Below are 27,786 nucleotides of genomic sequence, written 5' to 3' on the forward strand. Positions count from 1 at the left end.
TGCTCTGCCACCTGCACGCCCCTCAAGAGCAGCCTTCAAGTTAGCGTATAAAGACCCCAGTTGCCTCGCCCCTCGGGGAGGAATAACTCTGAGCTAAGTGCTGCAGACCAGCTCTCACATCTTCCCCACAGAATTACCCACCTGTTGCCCACAGCGGGGACTGGCTTAATAATGCACCCATATCGGCCGCCTTCTCCTCCTGGTCTCACTTTCCCACTCCCCTACCTCCATCCCAAATAAACTAGGACTTGCATTCAAATCCTTGTCTTTGACTCTGCTTCTGTGGGACCTCAAACGAAGATATCCGATCAAAAGCATTTTCAGAGAGTTAAGAGGATTACACACCAAGAGGGTGGGCCTTCCACGCGTCCATGAGGAAGCCAGATTAAAGGGGTTCAAGTTAGAGGGGCAGAGGCCACCCGCCTTTCGTTCCTTTCTAATGCGGAAAAGCAATGGAAAGGCAGAGGGAAGGGCCCAAGTCACGGGCCGTTGGTGATGAGTGTAGGTGTGCACACACCTACATGTGCACGGGTGTGCACCTCTAGACAGCGTTTCTAACAGGGAAGAGGGGAGGAAGGAGATTTGGTGAGGTCTGCCTTAGGTACCATAGATACATCCACAGATACATCTCAACTTGACAACGCCAACACTATATTACTACACTATATACACACGAACGTCAGTATTCAAATCTATTACTTTCTACTTGGCTCTACAATATGTGGCTTCATCACTTTCTAATAGATGCCCTTTTAGGTAGAACATTGGCTGGGTCATCTTGTTTTCTCAGGAATGCAAGATTTTCTTTGAGGTTAGTCCGAAGCCTTTGGGAGACAGGCCTTACTCTGACAAGTAGGTCAAAAATTTTATGTCACTTATTTACAGAAACAATTTTATTTAAGACTATTTTGGTCTTGTAATGTTTTAATCTCTTTCCAGTGATAAGTTATGAAAGCAATAAGTCTCCAATATAATATAAATGCCTTCAGATTCTCCAAACTATGAAACAGTCTAATTAAGGTGCTAACATATAGTGGCTTTAACTCGTAGAAGATATGCCATGATTCATTTTTGAAACCAGTGGTTCACTTTCTTTAAACCACAAACGCTTTGCCCAGATAAATCCTTAATCAGAATTTAGAAAGAGTTGCTCTTTCTAAACAGAGGTTGAAACAGAGGTTGGAAGCTCCAATTTTCAAAATGGGGTGGGAGTTGGGGGGGGCCCAGCATCCCCTCCCCTTGTTGGGGCTCTAAGCTGCATGGTTTGAAAACCGCGATATTCTGAAGAGTAGACTAGATAAAACTTAACATGCTTAAGACATGAGACCTGAGGAGGTCCATTTCCTTCTGATTCTGCGCATAAGGAAATCCATAATCTCTCCTCCAAGCTTTGTGTGTGACCCCAAGTACAGAGGACTAGACCTGGAGATACGGGGGAAATGGAAACGAAGCTGCAGGTTCCCAGAGGGGGGAAGGGAGAGGCTGTGCTGGAGAAATGGGGGTGTCCCTCACAGCCGAGAGGGTGGGAATCTTCCTCCAAGAATAAAGGAAGGGTGGGCCGGGGGTGAAGGAAGCTATACTGAGGCAGAAAGATGACAGTGCATGAAAAGGGTTAAGCTTCCTAGAATGAATGATGGAGATGATGCGGGACGGGGGGAAGATCAGATGAAAACAGAGGGAGTGGACCATCTACTGGAGAAGGAAAAAAGCAGCTCTGGACAAGTTGCCATGAAACAGAAGCTTCCGTATAATGAGAAAGCCAGCACGGGCAGATACGACCCCACTGCATCAATGCTTAGTCGCCTGAACCTGCCCCGTTCTCAGGCTCTCCAAGCATGGGCCCCTTTCACCAACACTCCTTTTCAGTCCCTGAGCATCTAGCACTCAGCTTTTCCCTCTCACCAAATCCACATCACCAGCTAACGTCTCCTCCAACCCAAATCATACATCCCCACACCCTACCTCACCACCTCGCCATCCCAACAACCAGTGCACCACCATCCTGGCAAACTTGACTCCAGGATTAAAATCCTCATGGCCATCCTCAAAACAGCAACTCCCTCTTGCCAAGGAGCCCGGCACTCACTCCTTCACTGTCCTTCATCCCCCAACCAGTGCCACCACCAGACGCAGCTGAGCTTTCCCACCCCTACCTTGGTGATCACTGGGATCTCAAGCCCATGGCACAAAACAACCCCCAGACTGCTCTGCTGCCATGGGAGTCTCCCTAAAGCCCCACTGTCCTCATCAACCCCATCTCCACCAAATCCAGAGACGTCTCCTGACCCTTGGGGGCTGCTGAGCAAAATTAGATAGACCCCACAGTCAACACCACGTCATGCCAACACCCAGATACACTTCACTCTAACGGTAAAGCGAAACTACTTACTGAACTCGTATTTAACTAAAAAGAGCCACTTATTATTGAAAAAAAAAAAAAAACCTCTTAATGTTTTCCAAAGAAACCTTTTTGATGTAAATAAGCTCCCTTCGATAAACCAAAAGCATATTTTCTTGAAGAGATAGGCCTCTATTATTTACAAGCCTGGAGGCCTATATTAAAAAAAATAAAAATCTGTAAACTACAATGTACAGATCTATAGCAGTTAATCGGCCACAGAACTCATAACACTGAGTCAATGCTATCTAAAGCTTCGATACATGTTCCCTAATGTATCTTCCCAATAAAGTTTGCATCCAAGTCCATCATATCAGCAGTGTGCTAGAATACCCCTTTCCCCACGCTTGCCAACAGTGAAGAATCATGCTCAGTCATTTAATCAGTCTTTTGAAAATTAATCAGGGTCCCCCACTGTTTTGATTTGCATTCGCTGGAACGCCCTTGGAGTTGTTTGTTTTTCATGTTACTGGCCATTTGTATTTGTTCTTTTGTGCACTACCTATTCATGCCCTCTGCCTGCTTTTTTAGGATGTGGGTCTTCTTCTAATTGCTTGAAAGAGCTTTCTTGTCTATCCTCCTGGATTTCATTGGGGTTTTTGTTTGTTAGGTTGTGGTTTGGCTATATAGGAATTTTACATTTTTCAGAAAGTCAAATCTATGTCTGGCATTTCTTTATGGTCTTGCTTGCAAAGGTCTTTCCCACAGAACCAAAAGATGACAAAAATGTATTTTTTCCTAGCTCTTCCACAGGTTTGTTCTTAACATTTAAAACATTCCTCCACTGAAACATCAATATCACAAAAGACCAAAAAAAAAGAAAACAAAAGGCAGAGGAACTGTTCCATGTCAGAGAAGGCTAAAGAGGCCGGCTGTGATGTTGTGATTTATATAAAGAAACATATATTTGTTCTTTGTCCCCTTTCCTAGCACAGTGCTCCTAAAACTCTTGGAATTTCATAAGTAATTCCAAAACTCCTGGAATTTCATAAGTAAAGGTGAAAGGACTGTCTGTTGTTATTCCTAACGTGTCCCTTTCGACCACACCTGAGCTTCTGTGAATGGGCTTCTGGAAAGCCCCTACTGATGGGGGCTGGTTGCCAGGGGAACCAAACCAGTGATAAGAAGGTTGGAACTCAGCCAGCCCCCTCCACCTCCCCAGGAGAGAAGGGGGTCTGGAAGCTGAGCTAATCACTAATCAATCACTATGCCTACGTAACAAGACCTCCGTTACAACCCCTAACTGAAGGGCATGTGAAGGTTCAGTAGTTGAAGCCTGGAGGTGCTGGGAGGGCAGCTTGCTTGGACGGAGCAGAGGAGCTTTGGGCTCCTTCCACCCCACCCTGCTCTGTGCATCTCTTCCATCTGGCTGTTCCTGACTTGCATCCTTTTTATAAAGAGCCAGAAATCTAGTAAGTAAACTGTTTTCCTGAGAACTGGGAGCCACTCTAGAAAATCATCCAACTCGAGGAGGGGGCCGTAGGAACCTCCGATATACAGCCGATCGGTCAGAAGCACGGGTTAGGACCTGAACTTGGGATCGGCGTCTGAGCCCTTCCCCTGTGGGGTCTGTGCTAACTACAGGCAGATAGTATCAGAATCCAGTTAAGTCGCAGTGTCTGCTGGAGAGCTGGAGAACCGCTCGGTGTGGAAAAACCTGCACATCTGGTGTCAGAAGCCTTCCGGAAGTGCTGGGTGTGAGAAGACTCTGTTTTCCGTTCACATGACAACTAAATACATATGTAATTCTAGACTGGGTGCTTAATGGAGAGGAAAATACGCTCTAAAAGACATTTTGGGGTCAACTATAAAACTGGAATACAAGCAGTAGATTAAGTATTACATTAATGTCAATATTTACTGAAGTTGGTAACTAAACTGAGGTTATGTAAAAGAATATCTGGGAATTCCCTGGCGGCCCTGTGGTTGGGACTCAGCACTTTCACTGCTGTGGTCCAGGTTTGATCCCTGGCCGGGGAACTAAGATCTTGCATGCAGTGTGGTGTGGCCAAAAAAATTAAAAATTAAAAAAAAAAAAAAACGAATATCCTTAAATTTAGAAGATACATACTTATGTATTTAAGAGGAAAAAACCATGATGTAAATGCAACTTATTCTCATATGGTCCAGGAAAAAAGTATAATACACACAGATACACACACACACAGACTCGTATATATGATATCAGTCTGTGTGTGTATCTGTGTGTGTGTGCACACGCACGCACACGCAAACACACATATGAGAGCAAATGACAAAGCAAATAGGGCAAAATGTTACCAATAAGTAAAGTTGGGCAAGAGGTACATGGGATGCTCCTTGTTACTATTCTCATGACTTTTCTGTAAGTTTGAAATTATTTCCAAATAAATAGTTTTTTAAAAAAGTCATTCTTCCACCTAGAATTTGATAATCAAATGTAAAAGGACCGTACTTTCATTTCAAATGGTCTTCCAAGAGCCTGGTACAAAGCATCCATATAATTACCCAAGAATGGCCAACCCTTGACTTGTGGGAGAAGCTCTCTTCTCCTCAGCGCTGTTGCCCACAGCGTCCAGGGCATGGGGGCACCGGGGGACGCGGGGCGAGGGGTGCGTCAGGGACTGGGAGGCTCCACCACCTTGCATCTCCCAGCAGGGTGGACCCTACCACCCCGCAGGGCTGAGTCAGACTTGCAGACACCCAGGGTGCCAGAGCGACCCGCCAAAACCTGCTGCCAGGGATCACAGTGCAGCTGTGGCCTTGCTGGGAACAGGAGATGCACTGTCACTGCAGGCCGTGACCTTCACTCACTCCGCTCTGGCCCCGTAGATCTGTCCTGCACGTCTCCTGCGGACAGCCCGCCAGCCGTCACACGCCCTGCGGCGGGAACCGGCGGCTGCTGGGCAGGCTGCTACCACAGCTCCGCTCCCCTGGACCGGCAAGAAAGCAAACGGCACAGCACCTGTAGGGTCTGTGAGCTGTTCCAATACGGTTTTTGTTCATGGGGATTTGAGGTGAAGGCTAGAAGAGGTCAAATGAAGTCTTTCAATGAAAGCTTCTGAATTGACTATGTGCAAAAGGCTTATAATTTAACAGTAGTTTCCTAAAATGGAAAAGAATCTGAAAAAGAATAGATAGATAGATAAACTGAATCACTTTGCTGTACACCTGAAACTAACTCGACATTGTAAATCATCTATACATCAATAAAAAATAAGTTTTTTAAAAGGAATTTTTTTTTAATTAAATAAAAGTGGTTTCATCTTTAGTCATCTCAGATCTGGAATGGAGAAAAAGGGTAGTTTAAGAGTAAGAACCTTGGGCTTCCCTGGTGGCGCAGTGGTTGAGACTCTGCCTGCCAATGCAGGGGACACGGGTTCGAGCCCTGGTCTGGGAAGATCCCACATGCCGCAGAGCAGCTAGGCCCGTGAGCCACAACTACTGAGCCTGCGCGTCTGGAGCCTGTGCTCCGCAACAAGAGAGGCCGCGATAGTGAGTGGCCCCCGCTCGCCGCAACTAGAGAAAGCCCTTGCACAGAAACGAAGACCCAACACAGCCATAAATAAATAAATTAATTAATTAAAAAACAACAAAAAAAGAGTAAGAACCTTAAGAGAGTTCAGTCCAACAGAAATATAATATGAGCCACATACATACTTTTAAATACTCTAGTAACCACTTTACTTTTTCTTATAATATATGATCAAGAAACACTTATTTTATTTTTTTTAATTTCTTTTGGCCACTCCATGCCGCTTATGGGATTTTTGTTCCCCGACTAGGGATTGAACCCGGGCCCCCGGCAGTGGACGCACGGAGTCCTAACCACTGGACAGCCTGGGAAGTCCCTAGTAACCACTTTAAAAAAGGTAAAAAGAAATAGGTGAAATTCGTTTTAATATATTTTATCTAACCTAATATATACTAAATTATTTCAACATGTACTCAATCTTAAAAATATTTTACGTTCTTTTCTCACACTAAGTCTTCAAAATTGGTGTGCATTTTCCAAGGGCAGCACATTTCAACTCAAGCAGCCACAGGTGGCTACTATGTTGCACAGGACAGGTACCGATCATAAACCGTGAAACCTCCTCCGCAAATAAATGCAACCAGCCGTCTCTTTAGTGTTACTGAATGTAATGGATATCTACTAATGAAGAAACAATCCAATTACGCCCAAGGAACTAAATGTATTAGGAACTAGAGAAAAAGTCAGTCCTTCATCTCCAGTATAGAAAACCAACAAGGGTATAGAGAACTATAGTTATACAAGCAGGAACACTGCAGTGCAGCTCCAGGAAGTCCTTTATTGTCTGTACCAAGGGCTGGGGTAGTCAGGCCTTGGAGGTGAGTAGGGTTCCCCCAGCAGAGAAAGAAGGAGGGGCATGGCAGGTGCTGTGCACCTCCACATCCAAGGCAGAGGTGGGAGAAAGTGTGAAGACCCTTCAGAGAAGGTGGAGCAGCGCCGGGACCAAAATGCAACCCAGGAGGAGGAAAGGCCTGACCCACCTCGCACGCTCAGCTGAAGTGGGCCTTCATCCCGAGAATGAGAGGCCGCCCAGTGGGCTGAAGCAGGAGAATGTGACCACATTAGGTCGCTAGTGCTTTCTTGGGAAGCCAGGTGCGCAAGCATGGAGATGGGGCCTCCAGGTGCTGCTGCAGATGCGACCACAGAAGGCAGAGAGCCAGCCTGAATCCAGGCAGAGCTGGCGGGAGGTGCACTCAGACAACATCCACAGGACTTTGTGACCCGAGGAGCGCAGGGAAAAGTAATAACCTACATCAGGTGAGCACGAAAAATGCTACCAGGTTTATCCCCTAACTGCGGCTGTACCAGACTCACAGCTCCTGACAACTCTGAAGCCCATGTAGAAAAACAGAGGACCCCCAGCCAAGAGGAATATGCAGACCTGACCCAGGCGGCTGTGTCCGTGTGCTGGCCAGGCCCCATACTTCTGTCACTTGGCATCTGCCCGGGACATGTGTAAATGGGGACCAGGTGTGACTAAGTGGTGAAGGGGTTTGCAAATGCGGCAAAGCCAGAGAAGAGGTGTTGGATCAATAGTTCATGAGAAAAATACTGGTAAGATACTTCATACTGTTCAAGAAATAAGCTCTGGTGTAATTGTTAATGCTGGTCTTTACTTTCCTTGGAAAGTTTCTACCGTAAATAAGCAGGTAAGCAGAGGTAACCATAGGAATATATACCAATTTCCACTTCTGTGATGTTTAAATATATGTGTGTGTATCAGAAAAAAACTGATGACATTAAATAACAGTCAGAAACTGGGACTTCCCTGGTGGCGCAGTGGTTAAGAATCTGCCTGGCAATGCAGGAGACACTGGTTTGAACCCTGGTCCGGGAAGATCCCACATGCCACGGAGCAGCTAAGCCCATGCGCCACAACTACTGAGCCTGCGCTCTAGAGCCCGCGAGCCACAACTACTGAGCCCACGTGCTGCAACTACTGAAACCCGTGTGCCTAGAGCCCGTGCTCCGCAACAAGAGAAGCCACTGCAAAGCGAAGCCTGCGCACCGCAACGAAGAGTAGCCACTGCTCGCTGCAACTAGAGAAAGCCTGCACGCAGCAACGAAAATCCAATGCACCCAAAAATTTTAAAAAATCAAATTTAAAAAAAAAAGGAAAAAAAAATCAGACACCTTCATAAAACTGCAAAGAATGATCAATAGTCAAATTTAATAATCAGTATGTTCAGGCACAATTCAGAACAATGGACTCCAAAATGACAACAAAAATTCCAATTGCGTTTTGATCACAATGGTGTTTCCTACTGTCCTGGTCATAAAAGGAGGTTGCTATTTAAACAAGCAGTCCCAAAATAAGAAATTTTGATTAATACTAAAGTAAGGAGACGTGTTTGGGCCAACTGAAGTACTTTGTTAGTATCCTTCGCCAAATTTTTATAAACTGAATGTACTTATACCAATCCCAAATATCAAATAATTTCAGAGAATGGAGTAGAATGTTCTAGGCCAGCACTATCCCATAGAAATATAATGCAAGCCACACATGTAATTTTAAGTTTTCCAGCAGCAACACTGAAAAAAGAAACAGGTGAAATTAATTTGAATAATACATTTTATTAACCCAAAATATTATCATTTCAACATGTAATCAAAATTAATGAGATATCTCACTTTTTTTTTCATACTAAGCTTTCAAAATCTGGCCTGTGTTTCACACGTAGAGCTCATCTCAATCTACAGCAGCTACAGTTCAAGGGCTCATTAGGCAAATGTAGCAAGTGGCTATAGTATTAGACAGCTGTAGGTCTAGACTAACAATTGCATTCTGTGGATGAAGATACTGAACTGCAAAGCGGTTAGGGGACTGGTAAACTGCCAAGCCAGGCGTAGAACTGTGAGTTTCTAACTCCTGACGGAATGTTCTTTCTATTTAATCAGCCCATCAGCCCTGCGGTAGCCCTGCGTTTGACACCCAGGAGACACAGAAGAGTATCAAATTAAGGCAGGCCAAGGACGCCTGGGATGCAAGTCACTATCAGGAGACCGCATGAAACCAGAGCTCACTGTCAAAAGACCGTGTATGGCTGAGCCAAAGGACACCCAGCAGCAAATCAACAGACCAGACACCACCATCTCAATCAATACGCCTGAGTGTTTTGTTTTGACAAGTCCAAGAACACTACATATACTGTAGGATCTAAATTCATCATACTCAGAATAGTAACTGTGAAAATCACACAGTGCACACAAATCGAAATGTTTTTGAGAATTCAAGCTTGCATGACACTGGACAGAATTCCCTAGACCCCGACCTCTACTTTGTTGGTAATATTTAAGAAGTCATGTGCAGGAATAAGAAAAGATGCCTGGCCAAAAAAAAAAAAGTGGGGAGGGAAATTGTCAAATGCTAATCATTGTTAAAGCTGGCTGATGGAGACAAGGCTGTTTATTAAATGATTCTTCCTACCGTGATGCATATGTGGAAGTTTCCACAATAAAAAGTTTTTAAAGGGAATTCCCTGGCAGTCCAGGGGTTAGGACTCCAGGCTCCCACTGCTGGGGGCCCGGGTTGAATCTCTGGTCAGGGAACTAAGATCCCGCAAGCCTTGCGGCCCGCCCAAAAAAAAAAGGGTCTTTTAAAAAAAAAGCGGGTGGGGAGGAGGCATAAGCCTCCTTCTAGAAGAGGAAAAAGTTTTCTTGAGCCCCGGCACTAAGACCAATAAATAATCTATGGCATTCGGGCAATAATTCCAAGAGCATTTGAAAATATGCAGACATCCCAATTCTAAGAAAGCAAACCAAATAGAGAGGAGAAAGGAACCGACAGGGGGAAAATATTTTTAAAACGCCTACAACCCCAATACCCTGAGAAAATCATTGTCAGCAATGCAACACATATCCTTCCAGATCACCTCCTGTTCGTATGTATTAAAATATTATCTAACCTAAAGAAATGAGATTATCTTCATGGTGCTGTTCTCAAGTCAGCAGCCCTGCATTTGGGAATGACCACCTTCCGGGTAGTTCTCACAGGGTGACACTCAGGGCTTGGCGAGTGACAGATACCACACTAACCAATCAGCCCCTCCTCTGAGGATTTAAATCCTGAACCAATACTCCCAGGGACAGAGGTTAATGGACCTGAATCATACAGGGTCCTGGACAGAAGGCCCATGAACTCCTGCAGCTGGGATCCCAGGACCTGACTGATACCGGGTTTCCCTCTGTTTCCAGCTTGTGGAAGCGACCAGTACTCTTCTTATGAACACGGTTTTCTCATTCAAACTGGACAGAGTTCCCATCTGTTGTTTTTAGTAAAGAACCCTAATGAGAGTAATAAGAACACATTTATCTTCCAGGTATTGTGCTAAAATTCTGATAGGCATTCATTCACTTAATCCTCACGACGCTCCCATGAGGTAAATACTAGTATTAACTCCATTTCAGAACTGAAAAACTGGAGGGCCAGGCTGATTACATAATATGCCGCAACTCACAGCTACTGGCTGTTGAGCAAGGATTTGAACTTGCGCTGGTGGATCTTGTCATTCAGTCCTCCAATTTAGCTGCTTTCTGACCTGCTTTTTTCATTAATAATACATTAAGAATATCTTTCCATGCTGCAAAACACATCTTTTGTTAATAACCATATTGAATTTCATAATATGTATTTTCATAATTCAACAAAGGATCTCCTCCATTGGGATATTTAGATTGTTCCTAGTTTTTTTAATATCATGAATATGGCTATAATAGCTGTCCTTTTAATCTGAAGGCACATCTTAATTTATATTTAGGTTAACTTTCTGGCATGGATTTGTCAGGTCAAAGGATATGTACCCTTTTTTTCCATTCTCGATTATGTATTGTCAAATAAGGGTACTTGTTTTCAAAGCTTGTTAAGAAATATAAAAGGGAACAAAGTTGGCTTTTCTTTGAGAAAGGCTGTTTCTGCCTTTGGGCATTCCTGTGTGTTGACCTGCTCAGAAAGGAGACAATCTGTGCAGCTAACAAAGAAAAAGGACTCTGTTTTTAAATGTTAATTGGCGTAGGATAATAGGATTTCCCAATCAATACCAAATACAGTTCAAGTCCAGTGTTTAAGGAGTTCTCTACTGCATCATATTTCCTGAGGCAATTCTAAAGGGCATCACTCAGGGATCGATTTTGCAGAAAAGGTGAGTTAAAAGCAAAGATATTCCTGTGACTTCTGGCATCTGTCCTTTGCACTGGTTGCTTCAAAAATCAGAACTTACATTATTTGAGACACCAGTTAAATCAACACATAGATGTGATTATCAATGCTTTTATTTCTCTTGTGAGACTGATGTTCTCTATTTCCTTTTCTCAGAAGGTCACTCCAGTGCAGTAACTTCCTGAGGAGATCACGCTAGTATCTACTTTTTTGCTCTATAGGGACTGAAATCCTCTCCAGCTGAGGACAAAATAACACTTCAGACTAGACCTAACTCCAGGCTAACGAAGGCTGATGCTCCACCATCTGATATCAGCAGGAAGCTTGAGGGAAAGATGATGGCTAAAAGGAGCCACCCATACCATATGACCCTACAATCCCACTCCTGGGCATATATCCAGACAAAAACATGATCCAAAAGGATGCATGTACCCCAGTGTTCACAGCAGCACTATTCACAACAGCCAAGACATGGAAACAACCTGAATGTCCATTGACAGATGAATAGATAAAGAAGATGTGGCACATGTATACAATGGAATATTACTCAGCCATAAAAAAAGAATGAAATAATGCCATTTGTAGCAACATGGGTGGACCTAGACATTGTCATACTGAGTGAAGTAAATCAGACAAAGACAAATATCATATGATATCGATTATAGGCAGAATCTTAAAAAAATGATACAAATGAACTTATTTACAAAACCGAAACAGACTCACAGATGTAGAGAATGAACTTACGGTTATCAGAGGGGAAGGGTGTGGGAGAGGGATAGTTAGGGAGTTTGGGATTGACATGTACCCACGTTATATTTAAAATGGATAACCAGCAAGGATCTACTGTATAGCACAGGGAACTCTGCTCAATATTATGTAGCAACCTAAATGGGAAAAGAATTTGAAAAAGAATAGATACATGTATATGTATAACTGAATCACTTTGCTGTACACCTGAAACTAACATGACATTGTTAATCAACTATACTCCAATATAAAATAAAAAGTCTAAATAAATAGAGACTTCCCTGGTGGTCCAGCAGTTGAGAATCCACCTTCTAATGCAGGGGACACAGGTTCAATCCCTGGTCGGGGAACTAAGATCCCACATGCCACGGGGCAACTAAGCCAGAGCACTGCAACTACAGAGCCCAGGCACTCTGGAGCCCGTGCGCCACATCTAGAGAGAAGCCCGCGTGCCACAATGAAAGATCCTGCGTGCCGCAACTAAGACCCGACACAGCCAAAAATAAATAAATAAAGTTTAAATAAAAAAATAAATAAACAAATGGAGCCACCCCCTTATAAAGGGTCAGATGGAAAAGGCCAAAGTACATTAGTGAGAATGTCTGGCGCTGCGTCCTTGCAACACTGGACAGTAAACTGGACACAGAGACGTTCTTTGGGAGACCGGATAGCTGAAGGCAGAAAAGTAAGTAAAGTAAGTACAAGAGTCCCAGATCCCTTGGGAACTGGAATTTTAATATCTCGGGAAAACGAATTCCTCAGTAACTCTTACCCACTCAAACAAAATGCAATTTCAAAAGAAAACCTGTATCCTAAAACTAGGATCAGGACACAGAAAACATATTAGCACAGGCCTGTTGACTGATTCTGGCAGAGTCTATCTGGCCAGGCTGACAATGATTATCTTGCAGGGACAGATAAGAAAGTTGAAAGGGAAAACACAAGTAAATATTTACCGAGCACAGCCCCAAGGAAGAAAAGAGCCAGCAGACACAGGAAACTAAAGAATATGAAGATAAAATGAAGCATTCCCAGAAAGTTCAGGGAATCAGAAAATAAGAAGAAAAATGAGAATCAGAATCAGGACATGTTACGTGTTAATCTAAGTAGCTTGGCTGCCACGTTTCATCTTATTTGGCAATCCCCTGCTCCCTCACTCCCCCGCCAACTCCGTCCCAGTCAACCAGCTCTTAGGAAAAACCGGGAAGAGACAGATGAGAAATCCATGCAAACAGTGCAGGATTTGTCTCCCACGTGAAGCCTCCCCAGCAGATTCACGAAGCTGAAGAGTCTCTTTTGTTGCCTCATATTGGAGGTGAGGTGTGCAAGTCTGCTTAACCCACGAATTCAGTAAGTTAGAACTTGCAGGCAACAATGACGTCGTTGGTCTCCTTGAAGATTTAGGAACTCACCAAGGGCATGGCTACAGCTCCGGCAGGATTCCGTCAGACTGACAATTATTTGTTGCAGGTCGGCTCTGGGGGGAGTGGGAGAAGGGTTGGGGTTTTTCCAGCCATTACATTTACAAGATTCCTCAGCCTAAAAAAAAAAAAAATGAATAGAGAAACAACGTTATGTAACAGGCAGCAATGGACTGAATGTATTACACGTGAATAATACACTCTAGTCACGTGACAGCTACCCTCCCCGCTCCAGACTTAATAGTATTCTCTATATTCACAAGAAACGAATACAGAAAGAAAGCAAAGAAGGTGTGTGACTTGGGCCTTTGGGTTTTTTGTTGTGTTTTTGGTTTGGGTTTCTTGTCTGCTGGCTGGAATCCAAGTACTGCCTCAGAAAAAGGACCGTCCCACCCACTTGGGTAACACCGCCCCAAGCGAGCCTCCATGGAGGGTCAATTCCAAGGGATTCCATCCATGAAGCTTCCCAAAGGGATGAGCCAGACTCCTGAGGTCCCTGCAACACAGCTGGGGCTCCAGCTGCAACTCTGCCCCGCGGGACTGAAGAAGTCAGCAATCTTGGGGACATGAGGAGGGACACTGCAGTTGAAGTCACACGTGCAGGCTCCTCCAGGTCCTTTGGGGGGTCCCAGCTGTAGAATTGGACAGGGCTCGCCACGTCGTCTGGGATTTCTACCTCTGTGTATTTCCCAGGCCTCCTGTACTAGAATACTATCATTTTAGCAATGCTTGATAGAAATCTTCTTTAACCTCTTCCACTTACTTCACACCTCCCCACCTTCTTAGAGAACAACGAACATGATTGAGCATTTCAGTGATGACTTGGGTTGTGAAGCAGAGGACAAGGATGGAAAGATATCGATTACTCCCAATTACTCTACCAAGCTACCATGCTGGGTATTCAGGGGTCGTAAGCTGTGGAAGGCAATGTGGAAGGCTTGCACTGAATGACTCAAGCCACTTAGAATTCTGCCCACTTCTGGTGTATCCTTCACCACTCCATCCCTCTCTTATTTACTGCTTCAAATCTGCTGTGGCTGGGAAACCAAAAAATATGAATTGTTAGAACAACATGAGACACAGGCAGATTCATTCTGGGCCTTCTACGTGCTCTGTCCAATACGGGAGTCACAAGCCACGTGTGGCTATTGCGCACGTGAAATGTGGCTTGTGCACGCTGAAATGCATTGGAGGCGTAAAATACACAGAGTTAGAAGACGGGCGCGAGGGAAAAAAAGTCTCAGTAATTTTCATATTCATTACATGTTGAGATGTCAATATTTTAGATACATGGAGTTAAATAAGAGATATTAAAATTCATTTGACCTGCTTCTTTTTACTTTTCTTAATGTGGCCACCAGAACATTTAGAATTACACATGTGGCTCACATTACACTTCCACTGGACAGCACTGGCCTTGAAACAAATCGCAGTAGATTTCTGTGCTTGGGCTTCCTGTTAGATCTTTTTGTTCCCTCAGACGTCTCTCCTCCCTGCTTTGGATCCCGCCCCCCACCCCACCCTCCATCCCCTCGTGTACCAGATGGCTGAAGTTAACAGGAGTCTGATTTGTAGAAAATTCCAGAATGGCTGCTGCCTTGACCTCACACAGAAAACTCTCCAAGAGAGGAACAGTTTCTGAAGTATAGGCGTGTATAGGAGAGTAAGAAAAGAAAGAATAAATAATTGGCAAGGCAGGAAGGGTCAAGGTGGAAGAAGAAAAATCTGCTTTGGATGGTAAGTCCTCTCCAGAGGGCCCCGTGAACCTGGCAAGCCCAACCCGACAGCGCCTCACATTTCATCACAGCGCGGATGGGGAAGGATGGGCCCGAGGAAGGGCCTTACACCAGTAACCCCAACAGAGCAGCCCCCCGCGAGTAGCCCCCGTCACCCTCCTCTGTTTGGCCAGGCACCAGGCAGGACCTACCGTTACCCCCACTGCTCTGCTACTAAGCTGAGCCGGGCCCTGAAATTCTCTGCCGTGAGCCATCCGCCTCCTTAGAGACTTGGAAAGGTCTCCGAGGCCGTGTTCTTGAGGGGGACACTCATGAGAACCTGCTCTCCGGAAAGCAGCCCGACAGTCTCTGGAGGGGTGGAGGAGACCACCCCCCACCCCATGTGGACCCCTCCTCTTCTAATCGTGGGAGAGCTACTTGAAGGGGCTCCCACAGCCCCCGGCTTCTCTGAGCGCTTGGTCTGATCCTGCTGCCCTTTCCGAAATGGCCTTTGGTTGGAAAAAGAAAAGTGACGACAAAACAAGTTAATTAAGGAGAGCAGGACAAACCTAAGAAGAGAAAACAGTGATAGCCAGAAACCCTGAGTTCGGAGAACTACATTCTAAGCCAGACAAAGACTATTATGCATACCGAGTCACTCACTACCACAGTACGTGCTGAGGGCCTACTATGGGCCGGGTACTTTTGCTGGGTATGGAAGGGAACGAAGAAAGATCCCGCCTGTCCTCAGTCAACACCAATAAGCACATCTTACAGTATGTCAGAGAGTGACGGTGCTCGGAAAGAAAGATGGAGCGATGGATACAGGGGGGTTCGGGGAACAGTGAGATCGAATGTGCAATTTTAACCAGGCCTTTTAGAGAAGGCGGCATTCAACCAAAGGCTTGACCATTGGGGACCTGGCGGGAGAGCATCCCGGGCAGAGGAAACAGCCGGCGCAAAGGCGAGCATGCCTGGTCTGCTCAACACAAAGGCCAGCACGGCTACAGCACAGCAAGTAAAGGAAAGAGCCGCAGACGGCGAGGTAAGGTGGACGTGGCGGGGGATCCTATAAGGCCTCCCGGGTGATGATAAAGACTTCAGCCTGGTTACTTGATCTCCTCCCTTCCTCTCAAACAGGAGCCTCCAGGCTTGAAGCAGGGACCTGAACGGAGCGCAAAGACATGAGGCAGGGTGTCTCCAAACTCATTTCTTTCTCTTTCACTTTTTCCTTTAGTCATGAGGGTCAACCATCCCCACTTGCTTTTTTCTTTTTCTTTAATGGCAATCACTAAGGCAAAAAAAAAAAAAAATCCATCGATTTTCCTGTCCCTAAATTACACGAGCAAATCATCCTATTTCCTTCTTCTGTTAACTTTCAGTCCAGGACCAGTGATGCATTCTATCACACGGAGAAACACCATAATTCCTAATACAATCCAGAACTTAATAAATCTGTGCTATCTGGATAGAAAGGAACGCCAACACCTTCACCGAGACCCACCGAGGGAACACGGGATTGTCATAAATGTGCCGAGTTGCCTAGTCAAGGGTTTCCTAACTTAGTAAGGCCGAGGATTTATGTCAGGGTTTGGGGTCAGTTGGATAAGGACTAAAGTTCAGAACGCTGCGGAATCATGTGACTTGGGAGTCTGTCCTCAGCAACCCCTTTAGCTTTTGACAAACAGGATGGATTTTGCATCTTGGCAGGTTAGCAAACACAGCCTAAGTCTCCTTCTTTGGCAGGCTGGCTCGGGGCAGGAAGTAAAGCTGGCAGGAACTCTGTATAGACCAGAATTAAACCCACCAGAGCCAGCATCTGTCACTCCAGATTCTCAGAGAGACGGTGACCTAGTTAAGCATGAAGTTCCTCATTACAGGAAGCTGAGAAGCCAGCGTGCTCTGAATCAATCCCATACACTCCACATCTACGAGAAGAGCCATCAGCTTGGACAAAACAGGCTGGACAAAAAGGTCTGAGTCCACAGGTAAGAAACCCCTCGGTATGTGCTTGGGTCTGATGGGACCTCCCCACTGCTGTTCACACAGTGTGCGGACTGGATTAGCTCAGAAGACACTGCTAATGGGGTGGGTTCTCTCTGCATCTGCAGGGTGGTGGGAAGAATGCACAGGGAGGAGAAGGAAAAGAGTAGATAAGGGACTTCCCTTGTGGCGCAGTGGTTAAGAATCCGCCTGCCAGCGCAGGGGACGTGGCTTCGAGCCCTGGTCCAAGAAGATCTCACAGGCCGCAGAGCAACTAAGCCCGTGCGCCACAGCTGCTGAGCCTGTGCTCTAGAGCCCGCGAGCCAAAACTACTGAGCCCGCGAGCCGCAACTACTGAAGCCCATGCACCTAGAGCCTGTGCTCCGCAACAAGAGAAACCACCGCAATGAGAAGCCCACGCACCACAACTAGAGAAAGCCCGCGTGCAGCAACAAAGACCCAATGCAGCCAAAAATAAATAAATAAATAAAATAAATAAAGAGTAGATAAAACACGAGCCTTTCCTGCTTTCTTTCCTGAGCCATCTATCCATTCTTCAAACCCTAAGTGCCCACTGCACGACACTCACAGGCCTGGATACTGAGACACAAGAAATCTCTGCAGAGCACGGGCTCTAGGCACACGGGCTTCAGCAGTTGTGGCACATGGGCTCAGTAGTTGTGGCTCACGGGCTTAGTTGCTCCACGGCATGTGGGATCTTCCCGGACCAGGGCTCGAACCCGTGTCCCCTGCATTGGCGGGCGGATTCTTTTTTTTTTTTTAGAAGGAAACAATGTAAATATTTTAATAAAAACAATTCCACAGCATTTATTGTCATCTGGTAATAACATAAAGGTGAGCAAAACAATATGAATAAATGCTTTAGAACTACACTTCTAACAAAGGACACCTAAAAAAACTGTATTGCCTTCTCAACAACTTCTCACTTCATTGATCATTTCTAGTTGGAGACACTTTGGAGCAGAGTAATGTTAGCATGATCCGACCCAGTTGTTTTCTTGACTTTGTTTTAGAATGAATCTCTTCTGCATCATCTAATACAAGGTTCATATACTCATCAATACCAATGATACAGCCCTCTATCCACATATTCACTTGCTCGTAAAGCCACACCTGAATCCGAGATCTATTTTGCAAGTATCTGAAGATGAGATTGATGGGCTGCACCATCACCTTCTGCACCTTCTGGCCCTGGCCCCGGTACACCATGGTGGAAGCTCACAAAGACCACACTATCCCGCACACTACCTCAAAAAAAAAATGGCAGGCGGATTCTTAACCACTGCGCCACCAGGGAAGTCCGCTCTTGCTTTTTTTATGTCATAATATTTACCTTAAAAATTCAACCTAAATTACAAACAAAAGGTTGAACCATTGGCCTAAAATAGATAAGACTTTGGGATTGAATCGAATAGGTAATGCATACCTATTCCTCCTGAAGCTCTGCTTAGCAACTAGATTCCTGGAAATTTTCCCAGATAACCTGGGAGAATGAGACTGGATGTTCCTGCAGCAAAGCCCTAGGACTAGGATGTTCTTTCATGATATACTGCTTCCTCAGACTCTGGAGGAGCCAAGGGGGCAGGGATGGAGAAAAGGGGCAGAGGAAAAGGGAGCCGGGAAGGTTGAGGCAATCCTCCATCACAAGAGGCTGGCAGGAGACTGGGGAAGGGGTCCTTTCTGAGCCCTCCTGCAAGGACCTGTCCCCTTCCTCCACAGCCCTTCAGCACCCTGCCCTCGACCAACCCACAGCAACAATAGGGGAAGGAAGGGAGGCAAACTCACAGTCAGCAAAATGTTTCATCTTTGGTTGAAGCTGGTAGAAAGGCTGCAGGTGACCGTACACAGTATCAAAGCCGTGGTCAGAAGGGTGGGCCTCACAGTGATATAAATGTGGTTTCAAATCTTAGCTCCAACATTTACTAACTGTATGAACCCGGGGTAAACCCCTTAACCTCCCTAAGCTTCCCAAGCTATAAAATGAGTACAAAATACCTATCTCACAAGACTGGTGGGGGCATTAAGTAATGAATGTGGGTAGGCGCTAGAGTGAACACAAGTGGTAATAAAGATGATGGTAATATGCTAGGAGTGCCCTGTTAGGTGAAGGATGAGCTGGAACAAGAGCTCTGCAAGTCATGATGAACTACAACAGTTAATACTTTAAAGCAAGGACCTGAAGAGGATGCAGCCAATGAAAGTAGCTTCAGGATACTGGCCCCAATCACTAGAGAATCACAGCTCTTACTGAACAGAAGATTGGACAGCTTACAAATGAAGAGTTATGCCCCTCATACATATGATCCAGCAACCCCACTCCTGGGCATTATCCAGACAAAACTCTTAATTTGAAAAGATATATGCACCCCTATGTTCACAGCAGCACTATTCACAATAGCCAAGACATGGAAGCAACCTAAATGTCCATCGATAGATGAATGGATAAAGGAAATGTGGTATATATATATATATATATATATATATATATATATATATATATATATATATATACACACACACACACACACACACACACACACACACACACACACACACACAATGGAATATTACTCAGCCATAAAAAGGAATGAAATAATGCCATTTGCAGCAACATGAATGGACCTAGAGACTATCATACTAAGTGAAGTAAGTCAGACAGAGAAAGATAACTATCATATGATATCGCTTATATGTGGAATCTAAAAAGAAATGATACAAATGAACTTACTTACAAAACAGAAAGAGAGTCACAGATGTTGAAAACAAACTTATGGTTACCAAGGGGGAAGGGGGGGAGGGATAAACTGGGAGATTGGGATTGACACATACACACTACTATATGTAAAATAGATAACTAATAAGGACCTACTGTATAGCACAAGGAACTCTACACAATACTCTGTAATGACCTATATGGGTAAAGAAAATTTTAAAAGACTGGGCATATGTATACGTATAACTGATTCACTTTACTGTACAGCAGAAACTAAGACAACATTGTAAATCAACTATACGCCAATAAAAATTAAAAAAAAAAAAAGTGATGCCCCTTGCAGAGTCAATCAGCTCCATTCCCACCACACGTGAGAACAATGGGAAGTCACTCAAAAGGCTCATGGGGTGACCTTGGTGGACATTTTTATAACAGAGTGGATGTGAAGAGAAAGAAATGGCAAGGTTACATATACACAATCACTCAGTAAGAACACAATATATCAAAACCTATGGGAAAAGGTTAAGGCAACACATAAAGGAAAACAAAGACCCTTAAATGCATTTACAGGAAAAAACAGAAAGATTAAAAATAAATGAACTAATCATTCCGCTCAATAATCTAGAAAAAAAGTAACAAACTCAAGGAAAATTTTTAAAAACTCAAGGAAAATAGACAAAAGAAATTAATGCAAAAAATATTTAAGGAACTCAATAATGAACAAAAGCATATAGCTACCCAGTATAATAAACGGTTGGTTTTTGAAAAGACCATTAAATTAAACAAACTCTTGACTAACTCTTGATTAGTCAAGGGGGAAAGAAAAAAGTGAGAAAAGACATAAAACTACAGATTTATTTTATAGCTTAAATAAGTACTCTGTAGAACTTTATACCAATAAATTTGAAAAACTAGATAAAACAGGTGACTTCCTGACTTCCCTCAGAGAATATAAATTATCAAACCTGATTTAATAAGTAGTAAAGTTTCTAACAATCCTAGAAGAAGTGAAAAGGGTGTCAAAAATCTACTCCTAAAAAAGGACCCAGGTCCAGATAGTTTTATAGGAACATTCTAGTTAACTCTCAAGGGTCATCCAACATAAATATTATGTGAATCACAGACAAAATTTTAAATTTTCTAGTAGCCAGATTTCAAAAAGTAAAAGTAGGTGAGATTAATTTAAATAATACATTTATTTCATAACATCTAAAATGTTACCATTTTAACATGGAATTGGTATAAAAATATTATAAATAAGATATTTTACATAGTTTTTTATGCTAAGTCTTCAAAACCCAAGGGATATCTGACATGGCACATCTCAACTCAAACAAGCCATGTTTCAGGTACTCAATTGTCATTTGTGGCTAGTGGCTACCATATTGGACAGCAGGAAACCAGGTCATTGGTAATGCAAACTGTGCCAAAGCATTAGAAAAAGATTAAAAAACACATATCATTCTATGAATTCAGTATAACCCCAACAGTAAATCAAAATACAGAGAGCAAAAAAACAGAAAAAGTCACCAGCCCAACCTCACAAAAACAAAAATGAAATACTTGTAAATCAAATTCAACAATACAGGGGGACTTCCCTGGTGGTCCAGTGGGTAAGACTCCACACTCCCAATGCAGGGGGCCCGGGTTCGATCCCTGGTTGGGGAACTAGAACCTACATGCCACAACGAAGAAGCCCTCATGCTGCAACTAAGAAGTCTGCATGCTGCAACAAAGATCCTGCATGCCACAACTAAGACCTGGTACAGCCAAAATAAATAAATAAATAAATATTTTTAAAAAATTTGACACTATACAATCCAACAACATGCATCTTGACTAGTACATAATAACTAAAGTTTATTACAGGAATGCAAAGACAGATCATTTGAAACAAATCAATTGATACATTAACAAATTAAAGGAAGAGAAAATAATTACGATTGATGCCCAAAAAAGCTTTTCAAAGCATTCAACATTAATTTCTGATTTTTAAAAAAACAGCAAATTTGGTATAGAAGAAAATTATATTAACTTGAAAGCAAACATTGTACTAAATAGACATAAAATCATTCCTACTGGGACTTCCCTGGTGGTCCAGTGGTTAAGACTCCGCACTTCCAATGCAGGGGGCACAGGTTCGATCCCTGGTCAGTGAATTAAGATCCCACATGCCGCATGGCGCAGCCAAAAAAAAAAATCATTCCTATTAAAGTCACCAAAACAAGAAAGCCCTGAATATGCCCAGAGTTCAACACTGTACTAGTAGTACACAAAAACTATGAAAATTGGTAGGCAATTCTTAAAGATTATCAAAACTAATAAAGAAATTAATAAACTGGCTGGATATAAAAGCAACATAAAACTCCGAAGCTTTTCCATCACCAATAGCCACTCAGAATATGTAATAGGAAAAAAAAGATCCTAATAGCAAGAGCCATCAAATACTTAGGGACAAAACTTCAAGATGAGTAAGACCTATATTCAAAAAACTACAACTGTCTACTAAAGATGAATAAATGAAGAAATATGCATTGTTCTTGATAGGAAGACTTAACAGTGTAAAGATATCAATTCTCCTTAATCTATAAATTTTGTAAATCAGGATCAGTTGAGAGAGTATACACTTAAAACCCATAATCGAAGTATTAAGATCCAGAGCATATATAAATCATCTACAAAACAATTTGAAAAGGCAGTCTGATAGAAACAAAATGGCAAATCCAAGTGATTCCAAGAAAAATGAATGCTAATAACAAACCTGTACAAAGTGGTCAAAGTAACTATTAATGGAGAAGTAAAAAATTAAAAGCCCTGTGATGAAATTTTTAAAAAGCAAAAACAAGAAAAATAAATAAATAAAAAATAAAAACCCTGTGATATATTTCCTCACACTAATTAGTTTGCCAAAAAATAAAAATAAAAGGTTGACATCTTGCGGGGGAAACATGCACCTCGTACACATGTGTGGGAGGAAACACTGGTGCAGCCTTTTGGAAGTCAAATTGGAATGTTCCTGCCCTTTGGCCCGACAGCACAATGAGGAAGGGCACCTACAGAAATATTCACATGTGCTCAATGATATTTGTATGCTGTTTATTAAAGCAAAATATATATGTATGTCATCTTATATATATCATATATATGCCATCTAAAATTTGATCAAGAGAAGAATTTATTAAATTATGTAGCTTGTTACTACCAACTATTGTACCACCTTTATCAAAAATAAGGCTAGGGACTTCCCTGGAGGTCCAGTGGTTAAGACTCTGCGCTTCCAATGCAGGGGCCGCATTCGGAAGCAGCAGGTTCGAACCCTGGTCAGGGAACTAAGATCCCACATGCCACGTAGTGTGGCCAAATTAAAAAAAAAAAAAAATAAGGCTTACTCAAGACATGGAAGAAACCTAAGTGTCCATCGACAGATGAATGGATAAAGATGTGAGATACATATATATATTTATATATATATATAAAGTAATATTCCATTGTGTATGTATATATATTACATACACAATGGAATATTACTCAGGCATAAGAAAGAATGAAATAATGCCATTTGCAGCAACATGAATGGACCTAGAGATTATCATACTAAGTGAAGTAACTCTGACAAAGACAAATATCATGTATCACTTATATGTGCAATCTAAATAATGATACAAATGAACTTATTTACAAAACAGAAATAGACTCACAGATATAGAAAACAAGGTTACCAGAGGGGATAGCGGGGAGTGGGGGATAAATTAGGAGTTTGGGATTAACATATACACACTACTATATATAAAACAGATAAATAACAAGGACCTACTGTACAGCACAGGGAACTATATTCAGTATCTTGTAATAACCTATAAGGGAAAAGAATCTGAAAAAGAATATAGGGACTTCCCTGGGGGCGCAGTGGTTAAGAATCCTCCTGCCCATGCAGGGGACACAGGTTTGATCCCTGGTCCAGGAAGATCCCACATGCTGTGCAGCAACTAAGCCCGTGAGCCACAAGTACGGAGCCCATGAGCCACCACTACTGGAGCCCACTCCTACAGCCCGTGGTCTGAAATGAGAAGCCACCGCAATGAGAAGCCCGCACACCACAACGAAGACCCAACACAGCCAAAAATAAATAAGTTTATTAAAAAAAGTACATATGTATGTATGTACAATATAAACTGAATCACTTTGCTGTATGCCTGAAACTAACACAACACTGTAAATTAACTATACTTCAATTTTTTTAAATATGGTTTAAAAAAAAAAAAAAAGAAGAAGGCTAAATATTTGTGCTGATGTGGAACCTCTCTAGGTCCCGGTAAATGGCAGAAAAGGCCAACCACAGAACAATATATACCATAATCTGATGTATGTTTTTTAAAAATAAATGAATAAGCAATTTAAATATATACGAATGTGGGGAATTCCATGGTGGTCCAGTGGTTAGGACTCTGCACTTCCACTGCCAAGGGCCTAGGTTCGATCCCTGGTGGGGAAACTAAGATCCCGCAAGGCAGGCGACGCAGCCAAAACAATGTGTGTGTGTATATATATATATATGAATGTGGGTGGGTATACAGAGGACCTAGACAGATACATACTTATGGGGGATGGGGAAAAAGTTGGGGAGGGGCAGGGACATTCCCACTGTACTCTATATTCTTCTCTGTGGTATTCATATTCATGGGTTGCTTGCTAATTTTCTTTAACATTGATTCCTCTGAAGGGAAAACATAATTCCGGAGAGATTCCAACAACAATAACAGAGGCTCAGTATGCATCAGTTGTGTGAGGGAGGGTGGAAACCGCCTCCTTATCACAGACCACATTTAAGAATTCAAGGATCCAAAACTCTTCTCCCTGTGGGGCTGCTTATAAACTAGCCCCTCCCCTCACTGAGGTTCAAGCCAAAAAGTAACAAGCTTGCAACTCTTGGAGAAGACAATACAGATTTTTAGAGATACTAATCTTAACTTCCTGATTGCAAAAGACTCAGAGCAATCAGCCCAGAAAGGAAAGTTTGTGCCTCTTCTTGTCTTAACAGGACAGAATAATGCCACGTTCATGGAGGGGCTGCTAAAGGGGTGGGTCACAAATCTCATGGCCGGGAGATTCCTCCCAATAGCCTACTCAGTAAAAAATGTTACATCCCAAATATTAACCACATTTATTTAAGCCACTTGTGATAGAAGTGCTTAATAAGCTGTACAACAATGAACCCCGAAGCTTAAAAAGGTAACTGAATAAAGGACTTTTCTTTCAAAACTGGCTAACTCGGCCTCCTCCACTGAGTCTTGGGGACCCAGTAGCTTTTACAAAGTAGGTTTTTATTTCTTAAACCAAGAGGAGGGTAAAGGGAGGGCGAGGAGAGAGGAGAGAGGGCGAAAGTACAGGGCAAAACACTGAGAAGCATAAAAGCTTTTGTCAGCGTGTTGGCCGGCACATGGCAGTCAGCCACAAGCCGCTACGCAGCCCTCAGAGAAAGTCCAAGTTGAGATGCATTGTAACTATAAGATATGCACTGGATTTCAAAGACTTAGCGTCCAAGGGGGAAAAAAGAATGTTAAAATATCTCGTTAAGAATTCTGTTATACTGATTACATGTTATAATGATATTTTGGAATATTAGATAAAACATTAAAATTAATGAAATGGAATTGTTTTCTCTCATTTTTTTTAATGTGGTGTGGTGGGTCGAATAGTGTCCCCCCAAAGTTTAGGACCACCTGGAACCTCACAAAGGGAACTTATTTGGAAATAGGATTACTTCGGGATCTTTTTTTTTTTTTTTTTTAATTTATTTTTGGCTGTGCTGGGTTTCTGTTGCTGTGCGCGGGCTTTCTCTAGTTGCGGCGAGCGGGGGTTACTCTTTGCTGCAGTGCGCAGGCTTCTCATTGCGGTGGCTTCTCTTGTTGCGGAGGACGGGCTCTAGGCACGCGGGCTTTAGTAGTTGCAGCATGCAGGCTCAGTAGTTCTGATGCACGGGCTTAGTTTGCTCCGCAGCATGTGGGATCTTCCCAGACCAGGGCTTAAACCCATGTCCCCTGCATTGACAGGCAAATTCTTAACCACTGCACCGCCAGGGAAGTCCTACTTAAGGATCTTGAGATGAAATTATCCTGGTTTAGACTGGGCCCTAAAACCAATAACTGGTATTTTTATAAGAGAAAAGAGAGAGGGAGATTTGGAAACCGAGTCAATGACACTCAGGGAAGATGCCATGTGAAGACGGAGGCGGAGACTGGAGAGACACGACTATAAAACCAAGGAAGGGGAATTCCTTGGCGGTCCAGCGGTTAGGAGTCCGCGCTTTCACTACCGTGGGTGTGGGTTCAATCCCTGGTTGGGGAACTAAGATCCCAAAAGTCGCGGGGAAAAACAAAAACAAAAACAAGAAAGGCCAAGCGTTTCCAGGAACCACCAGATGCTAGAAAAGGCAAGGAAGGATTCTTTCCAGACCCTTCAAAGGAAGCATGGCCCTGCTGACACCTTGATTTCAGACCTCTGGCCTCCAGAACTGAATTAAAGGAACTTTCTGACCATTTGTTTGTGATCATTTGTTATGGCAGCCCGAGGAAGTTAATGTAAGTGGCATAAAATAGATAACTAATAAGGACCTACTTTATAGCACAGGGAAACTCTACTCAATACTCTGTAATGACCTATATGGGAAAAGAATCTAAAAAAGAGTGGATACATCTATATGTATAACTGATTCACTTTGCTGTACAGCAGAAACTAACAACATTGTAAATCAACTATACCCCAACGAAAATTAAAAAAAAAAAATACAAGTGGCTATTAGGAAATGTCAAGTTACAGATGTGGGCTCACATTCTACTTCTGGTGACACTGCTGCACTAGAGTTTAAAGGGAATTCACCTCCCTCAAACCCAAGTCTTCACTATGGACCCTAACAGCTTAGGCATAGAATAGTCCCCATATTTCTTAAGTGGTTCTAACTGATGAAAGTTATACCCCATTGAGGTATCTGGAAGTCTCTCGATTTTGCTCACTTGTTTCTAAATTTTTCATGTTGGTAGGATATGAAAAATACTTCCTAACATGTGTACAAGCACCATGGGACACTCAGAACCTAAGTGCACAACATTTTTTTTTTTTAACTTAGACTTTTTTTAAGTGTAAGCTTTTTTTTTTAAAACCTTGGGTTTATTTATTTATTTATTTATTTATTTATTTATTTTTGGCTGTGTTGGGTCTTCGTTTCTGTGCGAGGGCTTTCTCCAGTTGTGGCAAGTGGGGGCCACTCTTCATCGCGGTGCACGGGCCTCTCACTATCGCGGCCTCTTTTGTTGCAGAGCACAGGCTCCAGACGCGCAGGCTCAGTAATTGTGGCTCACGGGCCCAGCTGCTCCGCAGCATGTGGGATCTTCCCAGACCAGGGCGCGAACCCGTGTCCCCTGCATTGGCAGGCAGACTCTCAACCACTGAGCCATCAGGGAAGCCCACAACATTTTTGATATGTATGGGACTTATTACCCAATTTACTGAAGGGGACATATTATGTCCTTGGAAAACATTCAACCATTATCCTCAACTGCCAGCGAAGCATTTTCTGCCAAGCGTCCCAAGCTGCTGCCACCCTGCCCTCTGCCTTGGCCTTCCTATCTCCCTTCCAGATGCTCAGGCCCAGCCACTGTGCTTTGAGATAAGACGTCTCCCTTCAAAACACCTTTCCCATGTCTCTCCTTAATAAGACAAGACAGCTGCTGTTTCAGGGAACTCCCAAGGGGGTTGGCCTTGCAGCTTCAACAAAGTATCAGCTGCAGCACAACCTTTTAGGGCGTGCACTGCCAAGCCAATTACCACCGCAGCTAGCAACCCAGGCACAGGCGGGGAGGCTGCCAGGGGGAGCGCACCTCCCCTCCCCGCCCCCACCCGGGGGCAAGTCTCTGCAGACGTGGCGGCACCGAGAAAGGAAAGGCCACCTCATTGCTAGGAATAAACAGGCCTAGGATAAACATGGTTTTTGCCCCAACAGGATCCAGGGGGGAGAGGTCAAGCGAATGCACCAGATTTTGTCAGGGTACAAAGAAGCCAGGACGGATGAAGAGAAGGAAGCAAAACCGGATAAACAAGTGCTCACGACCCAGAGGACAGGCAG

General features: G+C 43.4%; 1 protein-coding gene and 1 pseudogene across 3 annotated transcripts in view; both read right to left on the bottom strand.

The window, feature by feature from the left end:
* KAT2B (lysine acetyltransferase 2B) overlaps nucleotides 1–27,786 on the bottom strand; it is a 103,324-nt gene that overhangs the window by 56,068 nt on the left and 19,470 nt on the right. For both annotated transcript variants that reach the window (XM_082460747.1, XM_082460748.1), the window contains exon 2: nucleotides 13,227–13,353. In XM_082460747.1, the coding sequence (XP_082316873.1) occupies nucleotides 13,227–13,353 (127 nt within the window). The remainder of the gene's footprint in view (nucleotides 1–13,226; nucleotides 13,354–27,786) is intronic.
* LOC309660308 (small nuclear ribonucleoprotein E pseudogene) lies at nucleotides 13,370–26,793 on the bottom strand (annotated as a pseudogene). Its single transcript has one exon. The product of its transcript is annotated as a small nuclear ribonucleoprotein E pseudogene (transcript).

Source organism: Balaenoptera physalus (assembly GCF_965194825.1).
Source record: "Balaenoptera physalus genome assembly, chromosome: 4".
NCBI lineage: Eukaryota > Metazoa > Chordata > Mammalia > Artiodactyla > Balaenopteridae > Balaenoptera > Balaenoptera physalus.